At 57.6% G+C, this 24270-nt stretch overlaps 2 protein-coding genes across 2 annotated transcripts; both read left to right on the forward strand.

Moving 5' to 3' along the window:
• The first annotated feature begins 273 nt into the window (after positions 1–273).
• LRRC15 (leucine rich repeat containing 15) lies at positions 274–4361 on the forward strand. Its single transcript, XM_072344498.1, has 2 exons — positions 274–504; positions 1586–4361. Exons 1-2 carry the CDS (start codon positions 501–503, stop codon positions 3280–3282), a joined length of 1701 nt encoding a protein of 566 aa, XP_072200599.1. The 5' UTR covers positions 274–500; the 3' UTR covers positions 3283–4361.
• A 689-nt stretch (positions 4362–5050) lies between these two features.
• Positions 5051–7355, forward strand: CPN2 (carboxypeptidase N subunit 2). The gene is made up of 2 exons (XM_072344615.1): positions 5051–5179; positions 5564–7355. The coding sequence occupies exons 1-2, from the start codon at positions 5063–5065 to the stop codon at positions 7187–7189; spliced, it is 1743 nt and encodes a 580-aa protein (XP_072200716.1). The 5' UTR covers positions 5051–5062; the 3' UTR covers positions 7190–7355.
• Positions 7356–24270: the final 16915 nt, after the last annotated feature.

The raw sequence follows: 24270 nt of genomic DNA on the forward strand, positions 1-24270 counted from the left end.
ACAACACACCCCTGCCTGCTGTGGCTGGAGAGCCTCTGCACAGTGCTGTGAGGGGGCTGTGTACAGCTGCAGGTCCTAAAGGGACTGCAGTGGATGAGGTGGGTGCTGTGATGTACCGAGGTGATGCTGGCAGCAGCAGGGCAGGATGGTGCTCCAGTGAGTCACAGTCCCTGACTGTGTGCTGGGGGGCTGCAGGGCTGAGCTGCACGCAATGTGCTGGCTGACGTGCACGGCGTGTTCTCAGGGCTGACTGCTTGTCTTCAAGTGAGAGGGTTCACAAGCAAGATCCCAGCCACTCCATCTCCCAGTCAATCACTGTGTTTGCTGAGGAAGTGCGAGCTGGAAGCCGCTCTGCTGCAGTGATTTCCGTAACCCTGCTGCTGCCCCTGTGCTGATTCATTGATTTGGACGGGTTATATACTGGGAGGGGAAGCGTGAACCGCACTCGGCGCTCCTGCCAGCACGGAGCTGTGCTCTCTCAGTGTTCGCGGCTGCAGGACATGGGTAAGTCTCCCTTCTGCTGTAACCCCCTCCAGCGCGGCCTTGAGGCCCCCAGGGACCCTCAGAGCATCACCGAGGGGTGGGAGAGTGGTTGGGTGGTGTGTACACTGAGCAGCTTTTGGTGAGCTGGAGGTATTCGTCCTACAAGGGTTCTTCAGCAAACTGAGTTAGGTGGGGGAAGTTTCTTAAGTGATAACCCATAAAGAATGAGAAATGGGGGGACAGAAGCTTAGAGGGGCTGAGGTTAGAATCGCTTGGATGCTGAGGGGTTGGTTGTTCATCTCCTTGGTCTGCAATTTTTTGTCCCTAAAAAGAGAAAGGGAGGTAAATTGCTTTCAGCTGTCTTTCCTGAACTGCCCTCCAGTTGGATGCTTCGTGAGCTCACTTACAGGGAGTTACATGAGCTGTGCTTTTGATGTGTAAAGCATTTGGTGGAGTTTATAAGCTGCTTGCTATAAACAAAACTGTTCTGGGATGCAGATAGTTTCCATATGTGAGCCATAAGCCGTGCTGGTTGCAGAGGGCTCCTCCCTACCCTCCAGCAACAGGCTCTTCCCTGCACTCCTGTGTAGTCCCAGCCATGCCCAGCTGAGCCCTGCTTTGTGCCTGGGAAGCGCAGGTTTCCTCCTGTCATGTGCCACTGGGAACTGCCAGCTGGGCACAGACTGCCGCTGTACCCATGGGTGGGCTCCCAGGGCAGGAAGGAGGGGAGAATGTCCTTGATGTATGCAAATAGATGATGGCATAGCAAAGCCCTTTTCCTCCAGTAGCTCCTGTGGCAGCCCTGGGCTCTTCTGGTGCTGGTGACCGCTGGTTTGGGGCTGTCCACCTTTTGGAGATGCTGGCAGGCTAGCAGCATCAGGACCAGCTCACCAAGCTCACTGCAAAACAGGAAACCACACTCCCAGCTGCTGGAGGAGCGGGACACGCCAGGGATGCCACTAATAGCTGTGGTGTGGCAGCAAGGCGCTGCAGCTGGCTCTGCCTTGCCTGGCCCAGAACTCCTGGGAAGGAGTGTGCCTGGCCCTGGGAAGGCAGCACCCATCCCGGGGTGGGCGCTGAGCCTCCTTTCTTTTCACTGCAGGCCTCATGGAGCAGGGAGGTTGGTGGCTGCTGCTGCTGCTGCTGCTGGGCTTCCACCCGGCCTGCGGGCAGTGCCCGGAGCAGTGCCAGTGTGTCCGCACTGCCCAGGTGGAGTGCTCCGGCGCCGGCATCACCGCTGTCCCCAGCCCCATCCCCGCCAATGCGGTGACCCTGCAGATCGTCAACACGCGCATCACCGAGCTGGGCGAGGCATCCTTTGGCAACGCCTCCCTGCTCATTGGGCTGCGAATCGAGAAGAACGACCTGCGGCGCGTCAGCCCCGACGCCTTCCAGCACCTGCCCGACCTGCGCTACCTCAGCCTGGCCAGCAACAAGCTGCAGGAGCTCCCGGTGCAGGTCTTTCAGCCCCTGGGCAAGCTGGAGTCGCTGCTCCTCTCCAGCAATCAGCTGCTCCGCGTGGAACCTGACCACTTCGCCCACCTGAGCAACCTGAAGGAGCTGCAGCTGCACGGGAACAACCTGCGGGAGCTGACGGAGGGGCTGTTTGACCAGCTCGCCAGCCTCACCAAGCTCAACCTGGCCCGCAACAACCTAGACCGCCTGCCGCCCCGCGCCTTCGAGCGGCTGCCTCAGCTGCAGGTGCTGCGGCTCTATGAGAACCAGCTGCGGCACATCCCGGCGGGTGCCTTTGATGCACTGCCCGAGCTGCAGGAGCTGGGCCTGCACCAGAACCAGCTGGAGACGCTGTCCCCAGAGCTCTTCGTGCACAACGGGAACTTGCAGAAGCTCTACCTCTCCAACAATCTCCTCACTGCCCTGCCTGCCGGCATCTTCCTGCCGCTGCGTGCCCTCTCCAAGATCACCCTGCACGTCAACCGCCTGCGTGACATCTCCCCGGCCGCCTTCGGCCCCATGCCCAACCTGCGGGAGCTGTGGCTCTATGAGAACGAGTTGGCTGCTCTCCCCGCTGCCGTCTTCAGCAACCTCACCCAACTGCAGCTCCTGGTGCTCAGCAAGAACCAGCTCCGATCGCTGGCTCCGGGGGCTTTCCGGGGGCTAGGCGAGCTGCTGGAGCTCTCGCTGCACTCCAACGCCCTGCGCCGGCTGGATGCCGGGGTGCTGGGGGGAATGCCCAAGCTGCAGAACATCTCCCTGCAGAACAACCGCCTGCAGACGCTGCCCCGCGGATTCTTTGCTGCCACTCCGAGGCTGCAGCACATCCAGCTGCATGCCAACACCTTGGAGAGCCTGCCCGCAGGCATCTTCTCTCCGCTGGCCACCGTGCGGGAGGTGAAGCTGCACAACAACTCGTGGCGTTGTGATCAGGCCATCCTGCCCCTGCGCGCCTGGCTGGAGGCCAACCCCAGCAAGGTGGGTGACAGCCCCCCAGTGTGCGCCCAGCCGGCCCCGCTGCGGGGAACACCCATTGCTGGGCTGCGGCAGGACCAGCTACCCACTGCCCGGCCCAGCACCCCGCTGCCTGCCCGCCCCTCCCAGGAAACATTGCCATCGGGACCCCCCACCACACTGCCGACCACCACTGTGTCTCAGGAGGAGGAGGAGGAGGAAGGCAGGGGGTGGTGGGGGCTGACGCGCACGCAGAGCACGGTGGTGGGGGCCATCATTGCTCTGGTGTGCGTGGCCCTGCTCTGTGCCCTCGTGGCACTGGTGGTGTACGGGTGTAGAAAGAAGAGCCATGTGGTGCTGATGAGGATGAAAGCACCCAATGAAGCCTGATTCCCCGTGAGCTCTGGGGACAGTGGTGCTGCTGAGGGACCCAGGGCTGGATGGACAGCATCGCTCCATGTGCCATGTCTGATGTGCTGCTCTGCTTCACTGAGCCCATGCTCTGCAAGCAGGGTGTCAATCACTGGTGCCCCCATGGGTGCCCTGTCCCCAGCCCCTCCTGCCTCCGTGCGCAATCCCTTCTTAGGACCAGCAGCCAGAGTACAGGGTGCTGAGTAGCAGAGCAGGGAGCAGCAGCCTGGCCACAGAGTCCTGGGACTCCCCCTCCCTCACCTCACATCATCCCCTTCAGCTGTCCGCAGCCCCATGCCCTCAGCCACAGCCTGTGCTGAGGTGTGAAGCCATCGCACAGGGCCAGGATCTAAGCACACACCCTCATCCCAAGAAGGGCTGTGTGTGCCTTTGCAGCTCAGCCCTGCAGGGCTGGGCTGCCTCTGCTTGGCTCTGAGCCTGATGCGCTCCATGGTGGCACACCCCAGTGACTTGGCTGCATCCACGCTGCCCTCCCTGCCTGCAGGCAGCACGGCGAGAGCGGAGCATCTTCCTCTGCCTCCAGCAGAGTCCTTGTCCTCACACGCCTGTGTTTCCCATGACAGCAGCACTGCAGGACTGTGTGTGCTCTGGGCATCCACCAACTGCAGCCCTGCCCAGCACAGCCGCACCCTCTCCTCTCCTTGTTCCCAGCCCTGAGAGTGCCCACTCTGTGCCTGCTCCTGCTGTCTGCTCCCAGTTTGAATGCTGCTGGTGGCAGAGGGCAGGAGGGCAAAGCCCAGCTCTGCAAGGTCTGGCTGTGGGCAGGCAGGACTGCATTGCCCCAGCAGCTACTGTGCCTCCTCCAATCAGCAAGGCACAGCCACAGCTCCATGTGTGGCACTGGGCCGTATGGGGTACGGTACTATGGGACAAGAGTTTCAATGGGTGGTGCTGCTTGTTGCACTCCAGGAGCCAGTGTTGGCATGAGCAAAGATGCAGTTGTGTGTATGTGATGGGATGGCTGCTCTTCTGCGCTGAGACCTGCACAACAACTGCAAGCAGGATTGTGCCTTGGGGCTGTTCGGTACCACTCTGTGACCATTAAAGCATGGTTGTCCAAATCCAAGAGCTGTTTGTTTGCTTCTCTTGATATGAGCCAGAAGGGAGAGGAGCTCTGATTTACTGCCTCTCTCCAGTGATTCTTTTGTAGTGAGAATAAGCCCATGTCATGGCTGCACAGCCCAGCTGGGCTGGGGTGAGAGAGGGCTTCGGCATCCCACGGCAGCATGATGGCTCTTGGAGGGCTAACTGGGACCTTGGCAAGCTTCCTGACAGAAATGCTAAGAGCCTTGCAGCCCTCTGCATAGAGCAGGCCTTCCAAGAGTGCCTTCACCGGTGGCCCTGCACCCCCTGAACCATACTGTAATGCCCCTGAGGATTTTCCCCTTCACCGGGGCGTTGCTCTGCTTCACTGTGCCATGCCAGTCGCCTCTCCTGGGCAAGGAATTCTTGCCGGTCTCATGCCTCAGTGAGTCCAATAGAGCCCCGGGACGCTCCTGTAGGGCTGCTGAAGGCAGGCATGCTGTGTTCGGTGTGGGCCTGATGCCACCACCCCAGGGCACAGCTGAGACCACGGCCGTGATTCCCCATTGGGATGCCTGCTTGTAGCTGCTGCCCTGCACCCCGTGTGCATTCACCTCTGTTCCCCGGGGCAGGGCTGTTTTTTGGAGCACTCCAAGGACACGGGTTGTTGTTGTTGCTGATAAGCAGAAAGGGGCAGCTCCACCCCAGCAGGAACATGTTGTCAGCTGCCTCCACATCCGCCCCAGGACACATCTTCCCTTCTCAGAGAGTTTCACTCCTGGCAGCAGGCTGTGTGCTCCCTGCTGTGGCGGTCCCCATGATGCCGCTCTCGGTAAGTGACAGCTGTAGGCTGTGGGGCTGAGGACAGGGCTATAGGGCAGGTGGGGAGTGCTGGAACTTGGGTGCTGGGAGGGAAGGCTGGGCCCAGTGCTGTTCTGCAGCACTGCCATAAAGCCAGAACCCCCTCAGCTGCAGGCATCTCTGGGTGGATGTCATTGTGGTGTGGCAGAGTCCCCATCACAGCTCTGTGCTGCTCAGGATGAGCACAGCATCGTGGGGTGTTCCAGCTCAGCCCTTGCACATGTACAGGCATGTGCCTTTAGCAGGAGCTCAGGCTCCAGAATTTTAATGCGAAAAGAAGCTTTGGATGGGCAATTAGGAGTGCAACTGCTCAGCTGCCCTGCAGCAGGGGCTGAGATCTGCACTCCTCCTGCAGTGCAGTGTGCTGCTCCCCGCTGTGCTGGGGCTGGGAGCCCTGCTGGCCTGGGGGCTGCCCCCGCCCTGCTCCCTGCCTTGCCAGTGCTATGGCCTCGCCAGCGTCTTCTGCTCAGAGGAGAGGATGAGGGAGATCCCAGAGGGCCTGCCTGGCAACGCCACACAGCTCTTCTTCGTGGAGACGGCCCTGAGCCGCATCCGGAGTGGTGTGCTGGGCCCCAGCACTGTCCTCACCAAACTGGTGTTCATCAACAACCGCATACAGGAGCTGGAGCCTGGCGCCTTCCGTGGGCTGCCCGGCCTTGTTGAGCTGGAGCTGTCGGGCAACCCGCTGCAATCCATCCACCCAGAGCTGCTGAAGGGGCTGCCCAGCCTCACTGTGCTGTCCCTCAGCTCCAATGCCCTCCGCTCGCTGCACCCAGAACTCTTCACTGCTGTGGGCAGCCTGCAGGACCTACGTCTGCGGGGAAATAGGATCGAGGCACTGCCCCATGACATCTTCCACCCGCTGCAACTCCTCCAGGCCCTGGACCTCTCTCAGAACTTGCTGGCTGAGCTGCCTGAGGGGCTGCTGGCCCCGCTCACTGCTCTGCACATCCTGAAGCTGAGCGACAACATGCTGGCACGGCTGCCACCCCGTGCCTTTGTAACACTAATCCAGTTGGTTGAGCTGCACCTGGATGGCAACCAGCTGGCGGAGCTGCCACCTGGTGCTTTCACTGGGCTGACGGGGCTGCGGCGGCTGCAGCTGCAGCACAACACCCTGGGCAGCCTGGCCCCTGACACCTTCTCTGGCCTTACCAACCTCACCTCCCTCAGCCTGGAGGGGAACCGCCTTGCCCAGCTGCCTGCCACCCTCCTCCAGGGCACCCCGTGCCTCCTGCACCTCTCGCTGGCCCGCAACCGCCTGCAGACGCTGCCCAGAGGCCTTTTTGCCAACCTGTCAGCGCTGCAGAGCCTGGTGCTGCAGCACAATGCCCTGTCCCACCTTCCCACTGCAGCCTTCCATGGGCTGACAGAGCTGACAGCACTGCAGCTGGGACACAATAACCTCTCCGTGCTGTCTGCTGGGCTGCTGGATGAGCTGCCCCGCCTGACATCACTGGGACTTGAGCACAACCGCCTGTCCCACCTGCCCACGGGCTTCTTTGATGCCAATGAGGAGCTGGTGCGTGTGGGGCTAGAGAGCAACCCCTGGGTGTGTGACTGCCGCCTCTCCTACCTGCTGAGCTGGCTGCAGGTGGTTGCCGAGCCCCTAATCCACCTGCAGGCCTCCTGCACTGGCCCTGCTGCCCTCATGGGACGGCCCCTACTGGAGGTGACCCTCCAGCCGCAGGTATGTGCTCGCCACCAGGGCTGGGACGCAGCAGCTGGGGAGGACACACCGGGGCAATGCACCTACAGCGACCCTGAGGGCACCCTGCACGTATCCTGCAATGCCACGAGCTGCCAGCAGCTCAGCCTTCGCCTCCCTCCTCCTCCTCCTGGGGAGGCAGCACGGCCGAGGCCCGAGTACCAGAGTGACTGGGTGCTGCGCTCCTCCTGCGGCACGCTGCGGGTCAGCATCCTGATCACGGCGTGGGATGGAGAGAAGGACGTGTCACCCGGTGTCCCTGCTGCGCCCTAGGGCACGGCACTCTGCTCACGGCTCAGCGGGCCGGTGCAGCCACTTCAGCCAGGGGAATGACGACGTGTTCTGCTTTGATGTCCCCACCGTGGTCACCAGCCCCAGGAGCGGGACTGCCGGTATTTATTCACCCAGCCACTCACTCCCCGTGTATTTCAAATATCATTAAAAAGTAGATATTAATTACCCGTGTGCAGCCATTTCCCGGAGCAGAGAGCGGGAAGACGCAAGTAAAGCGGCTGCGATTGCGTGGGGACATGCCTGGGTGCCCCGCTGTCCCACTGCCCGGGCACACGCGGGCGCCGGGTGCTGCTGCTGGCGGCGGGCGGGCGCCCGGTCCCAGCTGAGCCCTTCGCCCCGACGGCGCTGCGGCCGTACCGAGACGTGCGGTGCTGCGGCTCCACCTCGTGGCCGACGGGCAGGAGCGGTCCGGGTGCGGGCAGTGCGGGGAGGGCCCGGGGACGGCGACGCTCATCCCGGCTGCCGGCTGCTCGCGTGCGCCGATCCTGGCACCGTGCGCGGAGCGGGAGCCTCACGGGGTCGGCTCCGGAATGCGGTGAGGAGCGTGGGAGAACGTGGAGTGCTTTGCCATTTGCCTGGAAACAGAGCCAGGCAAAGCAGTAGCTGAACCTAAATAAGAGCAAAGCAAAAACCAAAAGGGAAATGTTTAAATGCAGTTCATCCTAGGAAGCATTGCTTTGCTTGTCGTTTCAAGCAATTGCCCGAATCAAGCAGCGCATTTCCTCTACAAGCTCCCCTGTACCTGCCAGGAGCCCCAGATGTCCCCAGCAGGACCCCTCCTCGTGCTTCCAGCCAGCCCCACAGCCAGCTGCCAGGACCCGGAGCCGTGGGGCCAAGCCCAGTGCTGGCTGTCAGTGTATCTGCCCAGCAGGGCCACAGTTCTCATCGCTCTTATTAGCTGAAACAAATGGCTTTGGAGCAGCACCTGTTAGCTACATCAGCTGCTTCTCAAGGAAGGAAAACTGTGCCGGTCTGGAGAACTTTGTGTTTCCCTGGATGTGAATGGCCAAGTGGTGCAAGCAGATAACGCCCGGGAGCAAGCTGCATCCTCGCCAGGGGTGCCTGGGCTGCTCCCCGTGCTGTGCTGGGTGTTATCTCCCCCAGCAGCCCCAAAGCCAAGCCTCGTGCCTGGCCATGGATAAGGAGCTCCCCCCAGGTGAGGGGACCCTTAGCCCTGTGCCTCACTCCCTGCATAGCGCAGCGTGGTGGCAGCTGGACTCGTCTGGGAGCACTCAGGTATGTGATGTGAAATGCTTGAAAATGTGCTGGGAGGGGCAGTTCTGGGGATCTGCTTCCCTGTGTAGATCTGTTCTGATCCTGGGACCTCTTCTGGTCTCTGAAGGCTTATTCATGAAGGTTTGCAAGTGGCTGGCACTGCTGCTGCATGGGTGAGCTATTGCCCTGCTGAGCGCTGGTCTCTTTCTTCTATTATTGTGATACATGAATAGAAGGGTCCTGAGAGCTGAACGACAGGCTGGTGCCACAGCTCATGAACTGTGGACATGCATTTTGTTGTTCTTCATAACCAACTTTTGGAACCCTTTTTCCAGGACAATGAACCAGCATTTCCTTTTCCTTTTCTTCCTCTGCTTCCATCCCCACAAATGTCAAAGTCAAACCCTGGGTGCAGATCCTTATGAAATGCCCAAGGATTACCAGGAGGTCTACAGAGGGTCCAAAAACGATGTCAAGGAGGTTCCAAAGATTGCAAAGTCCTTCATTTCTGAGATGATTTTTGTGCAAACCAGCATCACTGCCATAAGGAAAGGCGCCTTCAGGTACATGCCCAACCTGACCAAGATTTTATTCATTGGCAACAATATCGAGACAGTTGAATCTGGGGCCTTTGATGGTTTGGAGAAGCTGAGGGATTTGGAGATCTCTGGTGCCTCCTTAGAAGAACCAGCTGTGGGCACTTTCCAGAACCTTCCAAGCTTGCAAAGGCTGGAGCTGAGAGACAGCCGCATCAGACACATCCCCAAAGGCCTGTTTGAAGGGCTGGAGAATCTGGGAGAGCTGTCCCTGCACATCAATGCTATCCCTTCTCTTCCAGAAGGTATTTTTGATTCTCTTGCCAATCTAACATTTTTGGATCTGGCTAGAAACAGGATCACCGTTCTGCCTGCTGATGTCTTCAGCAAACTGCCCCGGCTGCAAGTCCTGCGGCTGTATGAGAACGAGCTGCAGGACCTGCCAGAGGGGCTGCTGGATGCTCAGCGAGGGCTGCTGGAGCTCAGCCTGCAGAGGAACAGGCTCAGGGTGCTGCCACCCACACTCCTGAGGAACCTGACCTACCTGGAAAAACTCCTCCTGGACAACAACCTCATCAGGGTTCTCCCGCCTCAGAGCTTCTTTGGTTTAAACAGATTGAAGCTGCTGACCTTAGGTTCAAACCACATTACAGAGCTCCCCTGCTGCCTTTTTGACAACATGCCACACCTCAGGGAGCTGGACCTGGGCAGGAACAGTTTAGCTGCACTTCCCAAGGGCATCTTTGTTAACCTCACGTCTCTTGGCAAACTCATCTTGTCCCACAACCAGCTAGCAGTCCTGCCAAGGGGGGTCTTCACTGGGCTCAACAAGCTCTCAGACCTCCAGCTGGACACAAACCAGCTCTCTGCTCTAGATGCCGAGGTCTTTGCTCCTCTCCCAAGTCTAAAAATCCTCAATCTCCGAGCAAACCAGCTAGAGAGTATCCCCCGAGGACTCTTGGACCCCCTGAAGAGGCTCAGCTCACTGTATCTGAGTGGGAACCCATGGAGATGTGACTGTAATCTCTGTTACCTGCACAGCTGGATCCAGGGCAACAGTGAGAAAGTTAAACTGTCCTCCCAAGTGTCCTGTAAGACTCCCTCTCACCTGGCAGGTCACGCAGTGACATCACTGAGGGAAAACCAGCTGATTTGCCCAGATACTCTGTCTCCTTCAGTTTCTTTCACCCCATCTCTACTATCCACCTTCACATCACAAGGGGTACCACCCTTGCTGCCACCTGAAGATGAGCCCACTGCTCTAGTACAGACTACACTGTCATCAGTGGCCTTTCCCATTATGGCACTGCCTACCATGCCACTGCCTGTGGCAGTGTCCTTCATGTTGCCAACCATGCCAACAGAGAGCTTTACCACTGCTCCTTCACCAGCCGTGCTGTCTAAAGAATCCATCACCATATCACCATCAACCATACTGCTCAAGATTTCTAGCACTGCTCCATCACTGCACAAGGCCTCCATCACCACCCCATCACCATTTGTGCTGCCTGAGATCTCTATCACCACCCCATCACCAGTAGTGTTGTCCAACATCTCCACTACTCCTCCATCACCAGCTGTGCTGTCCAAGACTTCCATTGCTGCCCCATCACCATCTGTGCCACCCAAGATCGCCATTACCATCTCATCACCAACTGGACTGCCCAAGACCTCCACTGTTTCCTCATCCCCATCCATGCTACCCAAGATGTCCATCATCACCCCATCACCAGCAGTGCTGCCCAAGATCTCCATCACCAACTCAGAGCATGCTCTATCCACTCTAGCTCCCACCATCTCACCAATTCCAATCACCATGTGGGCAGGGACCACCCAACAAGTGCCTCCTGCTCTTCCATCACTCACAGAGAGACCAGCATCCCATGTTCCTCCACTGCGAGGCCACACGAGCCCCCAGCCAGCCTCCCCATCTATGGCTCCATCTGGACATCACCCCAGAGACTTCTCCCTGTGGGCCAACCCACGGCACTGCCGCATCTCCCTTGCCCTCGGGCTGGCAGTGCTGGTGCTGCAGGTGGGTGCTGTGCTGCTGGGGGTGAAGCTCATCCTTCTCCTCTACCGTGCTGCCCATGACCACAACCACGCAGTGCCACCAGTGAGGTTGCTGAGTGTCCAAGTGCTGGATGCCGCACGCCCAAGCCGGGCTGCTGAGCCGTATCTCAGTGGTACAGTCCCTCAGGGGCGGGCATAGCAGGATCCAGGAGGTTTTGGAGTCCCTCCCAGGAGGCACCTGGAGATGCTGTGAGCTTGGGAAGTCAGTGCGGTGTCACGTCCTGTATTGGTTATTAATATACAGATGGTAGCAAATGTACAGAAGGAATAAGCAAAGGAAAACTCACCAGTGGTGGTGCCTTGGCTGAAGAAGCTGGGGCAGTCCTCACTGGTGAGCGATCTCCAAGAGATGCTGCTTCAGTGGGAGTCAGCCCTTAAATGAGGTCTCAGAGGGGATGGAGTCGAACTCCACCCCTCCCGGGAGCACAGCTACATCACTCTCACCTGTGCTCCCACAGCTGACCCCATACTTGCCTCAGCTGATTAATCAGAGGTTCAGGCTGTGATTACCAATCTCCCATACACGTCCCCATCAGACCTTCTACCAAGCGACACTAGGTGGCATCCCGACACAGGCAGTGGCTGCTACCACTTTCCCATGGCCGTCCGGGACCACCAGGGCCAGAAGGCACCGCACTGAGGTGCTGCAGACCCTGCTCCTGGCCAGCTGGGCCCTCCATGGGTCTGCCACGGGGTGTCCACTTCGGGGCACGGGCTGAAAGCCGGTGGGGCTCCTGCTGAATTTCCGCATTGCTGGCAGGTTCCTGTGTGGTGCAAGGCATCCCAACTGCTTCCCTGCCCAGCACCACAGGACACGCCAACAGTGCTATACACAGTGCTCTGACCTCTCCCCTGCGCTCTCAGCTTCATGTTCACAAATATTAAAGCCTCCCCAGCAGCTCTACTGCACAGAACCAAAGCAATGTTTTCACCCCAGGTCTGTCCTCATTGTCACTTCAGTGGAGGTTTTCCATCACCCACTGCAGCACGGGGTCACCAGCTGGTGCCAGTGGTCAGAGGATGGGGCAGCAACAGGACTGCTCATAGCCCTGCAGGCAGCAGCGTGGTGAGAAAATGCAATTGTAAATCTCGTGTTCCAGACCCCGGGGCAGCTTCTTGCTGACACTGTGCCAGAGCAAAGCATGGTGCTTTGCATTAAGACGCATACCTGTGGCTGTGCACCAGGGACTTGGATATCCGCTCTGTTGAGCCTGTGCAGTGTTACTGCTGCTCAGCTGCTCCTTGAAGTCTTGACGACGGCTGTGAAATACAGGAGGAAAGTGCAGGGCAGCAGCACATCTGTGCGGGACAGAGCGTGCAGCCCCGGAGCCTGGCACTGTGCTAATGAGACGCAGATGAGGGAAGGGAGCATGTTTCCTGGCAGCCCATATGGGCTCTGCACTGTGCTTGATTTAGAGGGTTTGAAAGAAGGGCCGGCTTCTGGGGATGGCAGGGGGGCTCCTTGGGTTTGGCTATATTTAATGGCCTGGTGCAGCCTAAACATGGAAGTGCTTGAGGGCGAGATTAGCACAACATAATCACATCTTAAAAGGTCTTCAGAGACACAAGGTGTGTCTGCTCCTCTATTAATTATTGTTATCCATGAAGATGGGGTCAGGCTGGAGGTGTTTGCCCACAGGTCCATGGGTCCGACAGCAGCACCCCTACAGCCTTACAGCCCTACAGCCACCCTCCTGTGCCCTGTAGCATCCCAGCAGGACTGTGCCTTCCCAGGCATCCAGCACACCTCTGACAGCTGGGCACCAGGAGCTGCATGTGTGCTTTGGGCAGGGCGAGCTCAGCACATCCTCCCGGGGTTCTCCCAGAGGAGCGGAAGCTGCCTGTTTGTTTAAGGTGCAAAGGAGTGATGTTAATCTGCGGCCTGTTTGTATTTCTTCAGAGTGCCCGTGTGTGAGGGGAGCAGGAATGGGGTCTCCCCTTTGTGCGGGGGCACAGCCGCGCTGTTTGAAGTGGAGGTGAGAAAACACGGCGGGGCAGATGGAACCTGCTTTGGGAGTGAAAGATTTTTTTCGGCTATTTATGATAATTAGTGGGAAACGCTCCTCAAGCGTTTCAGATGATTCTGTAATGAAGTTGGGCCCAATGTTCCCGCTTTGTTCCCGCGGAACCATTAAAAATCCCTCTTCTTTGGCCGCCTTAATGCAACGCTGAAAAGGCACAATGGCATAAAAGTGGCCTTGGGCAGGGCGGAACGCCTCCTTCCCCGTCAGGGAGAGCCCTTTGGAGCCTGGATTTTCTGGGCTGTAAACCCCGGTGCTCACAGCTCTGCTCCAGTGCAACCAGACCGAGGCTGCTGTGCTCCAGCAGAGCCCCTGAAGCAGTGACAGCATCGGCTCCGTGGGCTCCCAAGGAGAGGTTAAGGGCCGGAGCACGCTGCCTGCCCCTGCCCTAATCAAGTCCTCGCCCCGGCCCGTGTCTGAGGCTGCTTTCAATGTGGGGGAATTTGCAGACAAATTTCTGCCAGCAGGACGCTGGGGCTCTGCTGCGTGGAGGGATAAAGATCGCTGCTGCCCCATGCAGCCCTGCAGAGCTGTGCCTGTCATTTGGGGCAGTGTGGGAACGGGGCAGGAGGCTCTCAGAGCTGGAGCTATTCTTTTCCCCAAGATAATGCACAGCGACACAATGAGCCCATCTGTGAATGGCTGGGACCATTACCTCTGTGCTCCTTAGCGCGGGCCCTGAAGTGCCACTTGGACTGTGATGCCTTTGCCAATGCATGTGTCCCTCCTGGCAATATTTTGGGGCAGATATCTCCAGAAACACAGCAGGTTTCCTTAGGGAACTGGGGTGTGGGCACATCCCAGCTCAGTTTACAGGCAACGGTGTCACCACAGGGATGCACTATACCCAGGAGTCCCAACACATAATTCCCTCCTTTATTTTATTCCACTGTTATTTCCTCCCCTATGCCAGGCAATGGTCCTCCACCAAACCCTTCCCCAGCATCTGGGCCCAGGAGCCCAGGTATGGCCATGCGCCCAACCCTTCCCATTGCAGGCACACAAAGCGGCACTGACCCTGCAGTGCCACCACTACCTGCTGCTCACCACAATGGCCCCGTGGCAGTGAGAAAGGGCTGGGAGCATAATGAGGCTGGGAGCACTGCTCTCTTCAGAGAGCCGAGTCAACTCCTCGGGAAGAAAGGAAGAATTAAAAAAAAAAAAAAGGAAAAAAAAAAAAAGCCCCCCCCCTTGGATAATAAAGAAGTAACAAATGAAGAATGAAAGCCTATAGAAGGCGTCTTAACCCAGCAAAGAAAAAAAATGTCAACATCTGTGGAGCTGTCTGCAAAAACAGACCCAAGCCCTAATGAATACCCTCTAGAAAAGGCATTCACTCGAGGAAAGGCAAAAGGCTACATTTTTCTATGGAGGTATAAAGATTTTGATGAATCTGCCCTTTCCCTTTCCAGTGCAGTTGAACCAAGCGCTAATGTTCATCTTCAGCTGTATTAAAGGATCCGGAGGGGGCAGAGGGAGGAAGAGTCCTGATCTGAAAGCTCACGAGGAGGGTGGATTTAGGGAGCCCGCATGGATGTCGGAGCACTGTGGCAGGGAAGAAAAGCAACAGGCATTAGAGAAAATACTGTTTAACAAGAGCTTCTTTAGTCAGCCCATTTGGGCAGAGATTGGTGCACCATAAATGTAATCCTCTTAGTGCTGACTTCAACGTGTTTGTACAAAACAGGGAAATATAATATGAATGTAATAGTCACGTTTCCTAAGATGCTTAATAAAAAGACAAAAGTTCTTTATTTAGATCTTCAGCTCCGGTGCAGGATGGGGGCACAGCAGTTGCATTCTCAGAAGGCTGCTTGGAAGGGAAAAGCCATGCAGAACATGGCTGTGCTGCAGCTGTGCTGTGCCATGCTGCATCATGCTGTGCTGTGCCATGCTGCATCATACTGTGCTGTGCCATGCTGCATCATACTGTGCTGTGCCATGCTGCATCATGCTGTGCTGTGCCATGCTGCATCGTGCCATGCCATGTCAGGCAGTGGGACGAGTGCCCACTTCACCAGCCCCAGGCAAGGAGAGCCGTGGTGGTTCTGAGCCCACAGATGCTCAGCAGCTGCAGCTGGTGAATTGCACCCTGGCAATGTTTTCTCATAAGGCTGCCTGTTGGGACTGCAGTGGGAAATGCCTGTCAGACCTCCCCAGACATCTCCTGGTAGTGTAGTTCTCCATTTGGAAAGCTGTTCCACTGAAGGCAAAGAGTTGGAGGTAACAGGTTCACTTTTATTGAATAATCATGGGAATGAAGGGCCGTGCTTGGGTCTGATTGAGATCTCTAAGCATGTTGATACCAAATAGCTGTATCAGCTGATAGAACTGCACTAGGTTATTTTCCACGTGCCGTGCTGATATTTCACATTGTGATACACCAGCTGCAGTGACACAACCAGTTCAGCTCTCTGGATCTATGGTTAAACATTTCTGTCCCACCACAAAGCCACCTTCCCCAGCTTCCTTCTGACCTGGGACAGGCAGTAGTGACACAATGCTGGGTGTCACGTGCTTGGCTGCAAGAGGACAACTACAAAGATGTCATCCTATGAGCCTCCAAGCCCCATGTTTCCTCCCTGCTTCGGTCCCTGAGCCTCATGCACCAAGAACGCATTTCTACACAGCACTGCCATTCCTACACCAGGAACAAGGCACTTTACAACCCCATAAACCCCACATCCTTCTGTGTAGGCTGCTCTGACGTGATGCTAATGCCTACAAGATGTGCAGCGCTGCAGGACGGCCCCAGTGCCCCACACCACAGCAAAGGACTCGTGTTTTACATCGCTGTGCACTGCAGCCTTGGCTAATTAATCCCAGGGATGAACCTCCTGCTATCAGGCTGCTCCCTGTCCTCCCTTATGTGCTGGTGCTGGAGGCACCACGCTGAGTGCCATAGGAGTGGGCTGAACCCAGTGTCCCAGCGTGTCCCTGCGGATCCTGGTGCATCTCAGTGCTCACTGGGTGCGTGGCGCCGGGGGGACGCAGCATTGTGTCACAGTGCGTTGTGATCACGCAGCGCGGCTAACGTGATTTCCATCCCATATTCGACCTCTGGCAACTTCAAAGCTCTGGCGAGCAGGGGATTAAGCAGAGGGGCTGAGGCTGGGGGGCCGGGGGGGCCGCTCACCTTTGAGCTCCCCGCGTCCCCTCCCTGCTGCGCCCGGAACAATCACCTCCCATTGTGCTCCCAGGGAAAGCCGGGGTGCAAACACAGGGACCTTGTCAATATTGGTTTTTGAGAAGGCTTTTTCTATTCTCCCATGTCTGAGGTTTTTGTAGCAAATCCCCCCTCAGGCTGCCCAGCCTTCCCCTGGGAAATCGGGATCCCGGGGGTCCCCGCTAACACCATCCATTGAGTGAAATTTCACACCCACCTGTTTGCACACAAGATTTAATTTGGTTGATTCTTCATGCCCTTTTCCTGCTTAATCATCAGCCCATTGACCTTCATATGAAAAGGGGCTGAGGGCAGAGGAGAGAGGGGCTTCTGCAGGGGAACAAAAGCTCCCAGAGCCCAAACCAGTCTGACCCTGAGCTAACGCATCCGCATCCATGCAGGAGCAGAATGTGGGGAGCACCGTGGGGGGATGGCAGCCCTTAGGCAGCCTGGTGAGTTGGGGGAACCATCCCGTCCCAGCCGTTGGATACACAGAACCCCCCACAGGAGCAGCTTTGAGGTCTCTGCACTTGCAGCTGCGATTTGCTGAAAAAGAAAAAATAAGAAATAAAACAAACTAAAATAAAAAGAAAGGAAAAGGTTTTTTTTGTTGTTTTGTCCCGCTGGCCCTTCTCGAGGTGAAACCTGATCTGTGTGGGAGTCTGTGAGCGTGCAGGGCCATGCACACACGTGTGCAGCCAGCAGCCTGGTCGTGCTGTGCTGTAGCAGCGGTGCGTGCGCATGTGCGCTTCCCCCCGGTGGGATTGTTTTGGTCTGCAGAGTGCGGTCGTGTTTATTTAATATCTGACGTCCCTTCTGTCTTCAGCGCTGACATTAATTGCCAGACAATGAGCAATGGAGCCCAGATGTTCCCCGGCGGTGGCCTCCCTCCCCTCGCCAGTGCTATGCGGGTGATAAAAACCCGAGGGGAGCCGTGTTGGGAAGGCTGCTGCTGAGTGGTTGTGAGTGGCAGCGAGCCGGGGGCTGTGCCACACCAGGGGTGGCTCAGACCCCCCAGATGGAACTGTCCAGGGGGCTGCAGCATCCCCCATCCCCTCTGCGTAGCAGCAAGGTGTGGGCATCACAGAGTGGGGCTGTGCCAAGCACTGGTGCTGCGTCACAGCCTTGCAGCTGAGCATGTGAGTTTGGGGTCTGGGCACTGAGCCCCACTGCAGCAGAGGACTCTGCCAGCTGCCCCTGCTGCCTGTCTGACCTGTCTGTGCCCAGGCATTGCCCTGCTGGCATGATCCCCAAGAGAGCAGGATGAGCCTTGCTTGCCAGAGAGAGATTAGCACAGCTGTCTGTCATTTCATAAATATCCCTACTCACGAAACACGAGGTCATTTCACAGCAGACATGGCCTTATCACAAAGCCACAGTGCTGCTGGGGCCCCCGGCATACAGCCGTGGCTGAGGACCACGCCATGGTTGTGCGTGCATCAGGGCTTCAGCTGCACCCCAGGGTGTCCCCTGGGCATGGCTGAGGCTGGGTTGGTGAAAAGCTTTGGGAGTGAGGGCTGGGGTGGCCTAGCTGGGCAGGGCAAGCAGCATTCCCTCCATGTGCCCGCTGTCAGCATTGCATGGCATGGCATGGTATGACATGGCACGGCACATCATGGCACAGCACAGTACAGCATGGCACAGCACAGCAGGCAGAAAGGTGGTGCTGCAGTGTGTTGGAAGCTGCCCAATTTCCTGGTCTGCCTTTGGCTTAATATGCACCCAGCACTAATCACTAAGCATTATTATTTAAGTGGGAATATGTTATTAGAAAAAATGGCACTGGAGATGAGGTGGAGCTATTTTTAGAACCAGTGTCTGTCACTGTGGCATCGCTTCCTAAGGGGATGTGCGTGACCAGGAAAGCAACCAGCAAACCAGCACACAACCCTCACAAGGTTCCCATATTGCCTCTTTAAGCAGGAAGAGAACACGATACAAACACAATGTGAATTAGGATCTGAACAGTTTTCCTGGCAGGTTGTCACGCAAGTTGCCAGCACTACTCCTTGCCATGGACACCCACAGCAGTCCTGTGCCCCAGACCCGCTGCCCCTGACCCACTGCCTCCCAGCAGCCCTGCTCTCAGGTACCCCCCAGATGCAAATTCACATTGGATGCACCTTGAGGGGAGAGGTGATACCCCCATTCCATGCCTCCCTGCAGCACAGTGCATCCCCACCAGCACTTCCCTCCTCCTGGGCTCCGCACAAAGCCCAGCTGCACTCTGGCCGGGGAACATCCGCTGTGGAAACCTGGGAGGAGCTGACAATCCCCAAAGACTGGCTGCACACACAGCCAAGCAAGCGCTGCTGGCTGCCGGCCTAATTCGTTGCAAATGTGCTTCAATGTGGTTCCAATCTGGAGCCCCAGCCCCGGGCTCAGCAGGGCCAGGAAGTGGCCAAGTGGGGCTGAGCTGGGTGAGCTCTGCTGCTCCTCCAGATCCCTGCACTCTGTGTCACTCATCTATAGGGACGCAGTTGGACTTTAACCTCAACTGTAAAATCTCTCCAGACCCAAGCATCCCTTACCCTGTTGGTGCATTTGAAGAGGGATTGCACCAAAGGTTCAGAATAACCAACAACTGCCCCATTCAGCCAACTTGCACCTCTCCCATGTTTGTAGTTGGACTAAAAATGCTGCAAAGTCAGCTCTCGGCACTGACAAGGAGAGGCACAGAGTGAGCCCCATTCTTAAGTTTCAGCAGGGTGGTGCTGAGCCACAAGCAGGCACCTGCAATAACAGCTGCGGTGCCACTGCTGCTGGTGGAAAGGGAAATGAGCAGTACCGGGGCTGGGAGCAGCACACTGCTATTCACGAACAGAAAATCCCTCTTTGCTGCTCAATGCTGGCAGTTCTGGCCATGCTGGCACTGGTGCACCAGGCACCCACGGAGCCCAGAGCACCCCATGCAGAGGCTCTGGCACAGGGGGTGTCATGCTGTGCCATGTCATGCTGTGCTGTGCTGCTGTGTACAGCCCAGCACTGGGAGCAGCGAGGTGCTGCTCTCGGCCTTTTAAGATCAGAAAGGTTTTTGAACTGACGTTAGCACTGGTACACAGAGGAAAGCGTACAGAAGGGTAATTAAAGTGGAGGAGAGAGGCCGGGTTTGCCTTTAATGGCTTGCAGCTGCAAATATTTTTCTGTCTTCTCCAGCCTGCTTGTAAGCTGTCTGGCTGTATTTCTTGTCCCGGCCAATTAGATTCCCATGTGTGCTGCAGGAGTGAAAATATAGAAAGTGAATAATCCTCCGGTGCTGCTCCTCACTCGGAGCCCTTTGAACCCGTTCAGCCCTCAGCCCCGCTTCCTCCGCAGCACCGCGCTTCACCCCCAGCACACCGCCAGCACCGCCGCCGTTCACCTTCAAGCCCTTCTGATCAAAGCCCCTTTTTATCCCCCCCCTTTTGCTGAGTTTTACAGCCATTTTCCCTTTTTGACGCTGGTGTTCTGCCAAAAGTTCCACTCGAAAATCAAAAGGGGCAGTCCATTAATACAAGGCAGCTGTATCGAGTTTACCATTGTGTTGTCTCTTCCAAGGTACCTCGGATTTTTAATAAACTGTGAGGCATGGGGAGTGCACTGGCTCCAAGCAGAGGGAGGCAGAGGGGAAGAGGGAGAGTCGAACACCACCGTGCATGCAGGAGGCACCCGGCAGCCTCCCGGCTCCCATCCAGCTCCGGGATCAGGTATCAACCAGGAGCTGCCACGCTTTGATCCCTGTGTGCCGATGGGGCTTCTTGCCAGGGCCCACCCCAGGTAAACAGGATCCCCCCCCATGCCTGCGTCCTAGGGTTGTGTGCAGGGTGGAAGCAATGTGGGGAGCCTGGCAGGACTGGGGGCACCGCTTGGGCTGTGGTGGGACTGCAGTGGGACATCAGTGAGGCCAGAAATGGGGCCAGCAGTGGGACTGCAAGAAGTCCGGCAGTGGGAACAGCAGTGGGGCCAGGAGCAGCAGAAGCAATGGGAGCAGCAATATTGTCAGCAGTGGGGCCAGCAGCGGTGGTGGGCAGGGATGTGCCACTGGGAGTCAAGGTGAGGACGGTCTGGGAGCAGATGGGACCTGCTCCGTTTGTGAAAGAGCGTTTCTGCTATTTATGCTAAGCGGTGGGAATGCTTCTCAAGCTTTTTGGATGGTTCTGTAATGAGGCCGGCCTAAATATGCCAGCATTGTTTGTGCCGGACAATTAAAAACTCCCACTTGCCACATTAGCAGTGTCTCTGGTCGGGAAGGGCCCTGGAAGCAGCGCGGGATGAGGGGTGACCACAAAGCCCGCCCTTTGTGCTGTGCTCCTTTGAACCTCCTCAAAGACCCCATTTCAAGGGGTGGCTTTTGTTTTCTTTTCAGCAGGACCGAACCCAGAGCTGCCTGTTGTTTAGCGACACAGAAATGTGACCTTAATTGACTCTGCTGCCGGGTGCACTGTGTAAATCACTCCTGGCACCGAGGGAGCTGCCCGGCGTGCCCCAGCCCCACGACAGCATCGCCTCCCTGGCTGCTGCCTGCCAGGCGGGCACGGTGACACGGTGCAGTGATGTGGTGTGGTGACCAGTGCAGTGCTATGGTATGATGGCACAGTTCTGTGCATGCCCAGGTCTGCATAGGCAGGAGGAGAGGGCTGCCACGTCCTTCACAGAGCTTTGGGAAGGGGCTCTGCAGCCTTGGGCTTAGGACTACATCACTGTGCTGTGGGATGTTTTGTCCCTCACGCACAAAGGGCTCCCATTCCCATTCCATAGAGGGTTTTCCATTTCCACAAGGAAGCAGGAAAAAATGTTTCTGTGCAATTCAAAACTGTTCTGCAGCCGGAGCCTCCTGCCCAGCTGTGCCGGTATGGCTCTTTACCTGCTGTCCCTGGCACTCATTGAGTTAACGCTCATCACAAGATAAATTAAATGTGATGAAAATGTAACAAATGCCTGCCACGCACTTAGCCAGATGACTTATTTGTACGATACCAGGGGGCTGATCCATTAACAGATATAATTTGCGGGCTCCTGAGGAGAGGTTAAGGACTGGAGCATTGCTCCCTGCCAGCCGCCTCCATCTCCCTACACTGCTTGCCCCGACCCTAATCAAGTTCCTGTATCAGCCCGTATCCCACAGCCCCCCCGGCTGCTCTCAACGAGAGGAAATTTGCAGACAAATTTCTGCCAGCAGGACACTGGAGCTCTGCTGCGCAGCAGGATAAAGATCCCTGCAGCCAGGTGTGAGGGGAAGATGGGACCAGTCTGGCCCCTTAGACAGCAGTGATCACATCAGGAGGTATGTGCTCATAAAACAGCATTTTGGAGCAAGGTGAAGATTTAAGGTGAAATACACTGCTGCAGGTGAAAATCCTGTGGAGAATACAGTGCCCGTGGGAGCGTGTTCTGCTTTCCTGCCTCTCCTTGGGGAGCTAATCACCCAGGCTGTGAGAGATGTGCAGCAACCAGCTCGTGTTTTGCTTCTCCCTGCTAGATTAAAGAGCTCTGAAGTACCTGCCCTGTTATTTCTGCCATGGTACTCATGCAGCCAGGCCCTTCTGGCTGTAATCAAGCCGCCTCTTGATCCTGATAAGCGGAACACACTGCTGTGTGCTTGGCCTCCCTGCATGGGAATGCTGCAGGCAGCCAGGAGGGATGAGCAAGGAGCAGCTTACCCCTGTCTGTCTGCAGCCTGGCTCGGGCGACCCACACGTGGCCACTATGGACAGGGACATGGGTGGCCACGAGGGACTGGCTGCAAACCATCCCTCGGTGAAATGTCGAGGAGCAGCAGGTGGTGGTGACCCAGCTGTGAGCTCCTCCAGAGCGATGAGGAGCCCTCACTCACTGCACAAGGCCTCCTGCAAGGAGGGGGCTGTTGGGCAGGGAGCGGCACACCGTGACCCGGCCTCGCTCTGGCCGTGCCGCTGGCTGAGCAAACACAATGCTCGCAGCCTGCCGGGGCCACAGCACCTCCAGATAAACCTCATTGTGCTCCTGAAAAGGCAACAATCCAGTGCTGGCAGCTCCGTGCAGCATGGGATGCACTCAGTGTCCAAAGGCCACGGGGGCCCAGTCCTGCTGGGGCTGTCCCTGCATCCCCTGCCCACACAGCTGGGCCCAGCAGGAAGCCAGTCTGTGCCAGCACTGCCTGCGAGTGCTAACAGCTGCTTGGAGCCCACTCAGAAACACCAGCCTGGGCTGTGCGGCTGCCAGCCCTGCTGCTCCCAGCACAACGACAGCTCAGGGGGAGCCAGGAGCAGGCAGCCCTGGGGGGAAGGGATGTGCAGAACTCCACAGCAAGGAGCGAGCTTGACTGTGGGAGAAAGGAAGATGGTGTGGAACGGCAGCAGGCTCCAGCCCACACGGGCTCCCCTCTGGCACCAGCATGCGTTGGCTCTGCCAAGGAGCCGGGGCTGCAGTGGGGCTGTGGAGCAAAGCCAGGCACGGCACATAGCTGCAGGATTCAGCATGCGTCCTCACATCCTGCTGCCTCTCTTGGTACAAACACTGTCCAGATTTTCAACGTCAGCAGCAGAGAGACCAGCCAGATTGTTTTACAGTTTCAAGAACTTATAATGTTTTCCAGAGAGTAGGACTGCAGCCCATCTTCTGGAGCAGGAAAAGCTTCTGCAGCCCCAAGTCATTGCTGACAGCCCTCCAACCTTGTAGGCTCACGGCAGCCAAAAGCACCAAACAAATGCTGGGTGTCTTCAGAAAGGGTATGAGCGCACCATAACAAGGCAGGATTTGCTCTGAGACCTGGTAGCTCTGTCCCCAGGTCCTACTGGAAGGACCCCGCAGAGCTCCTGCTTTGGGGCTGGCCCAGGGCTGACTTTGCGTAAGGTTCTGGCAGCAGCATCAGAGTCAGATGGTGTTTGTTGGGGGTGGGAGACCCGTGGGTTGGCTCTGTTCCAGTACCAGGGCACTGCGTGTCCCTGTCACACAGCCAGGCTGTCCCAAGCCCCATCTGTGTGTAGGACAGTTCAGAGCAGCAGCTCCATCCTCCCGAAGCCCCATCTTGACCTGGTTCCCCGCTGCAGGGGCTGCAAGGACAGGCACCCTTACCTCCAGATGTACAGCTTCCCCCATGCCCCAGCTCAGCTGGGAACATGGCCCCCAGCACCAGCTGATGGTGCGGATGGCCACAAATGTTTAATGAAACGGAGTGGAGTCATTTGTCTGGGCTGACCCCACCAGGAAGTCTGCGCTCCACAAAACAAACCATGGCTTTTGTTTGACTTGTTTTAAGTAAAACACATGTCACCCCTGTAAATCACGGGTCCCCTTCCCCACCCTGCCCTAGGGCACCCACCTACCAAAGGCAGGTGCTGGGGTAAGCCCAAGCTGCGGGCTTGCTGAGTGACAGCAGGGGGCTGGGCAGGATCGGGCCCAGGCCTCTCCATGGGGCTGGAAAGGAGCAGGCTCCTCTATGGGGCTGTGCACCCCAGCTGTGACCCACAGGGCTGCCACATCCCAGCCCTGAGCACCCACTCCCTGTGCATGGATCCCAGCAGCCAGCTGCTCACCATCCCTCACCCCCTCAACCCTCATCGAGCTGCCGGGCCAGGCTGCTGCTCTGCAACCCCCAGGGCCACAGTCCTGGACACCAGCCCAAGGCCCAGAGCCGGCGGTCCCTGGCACGAGCAAGGCTGAGGCCCGGGGCCATTCGGCAGTGCTTGAAGGCGGGCGGCCGGCGTGGGGCTGCGGCGGCTGCCGGCAGCGGGGGCCGGAGCGGGTTCGTGTGCCGCGGGTGCGCTCCCTCCCCTCCCCGCAGGCTGGCAGCCCGCCACCGCGCCGGGGGTTCGCTCCTTTCTCACGACCTCTCAGGTTCCTGAGCTCATCTGGGAGCTATTCATTTCCTGCCAGAAAACAGCCTTGCCTGCTAAAAAAACCACCTTGGCCGCAGCGCGGCCCAGGGCTTGGTACGAGGGCTCTCTCGGCTTAAATCATAAAGCTCTGGCTGTCTGACTGGAATCAAAGGCAGGGCGGGCGTGGGGGGGGGGGGGGCCGGGGCCCGTGCCATATGGTAGCACTTAAGAGCCAAGGAGGAAGCGAGGAGGGGTTGCTCACCGCTTGCGAGGA

Source organism: Excalfactoria chinensis, chromosome 9 (genome assembly GCF_039878825.1).
Source record: "Excalfactoria chinensis isolate bCotChi1 chromosome 9, bCotChi1.hap2, whole genome shotgun sequence".
Lineage (NCBI taxonomy): Eukaryota > Metazoa > Chordata > Aves > Galliformes > Phasianidae > Excalfactoria > Excalfactoria chinensis.

Excerpts from the sequence above, each read along its gene's own strand:
- CPN2 (XM_072344615.1), top strand. The coding sequence starts at position 5,063 with ATGTTGTCAGCTGCCTCCACATCCGCCCCAGGACACATCTTCCCTTCT. Across the intron at positions 5,180-5,563 it reads TCCCCATGATGCCGCTCTCG|TGCAGTGTGCTGCTCCCCGC; the intron begins GTAAGTGACAGC and ends CTCCTCCTGCAG.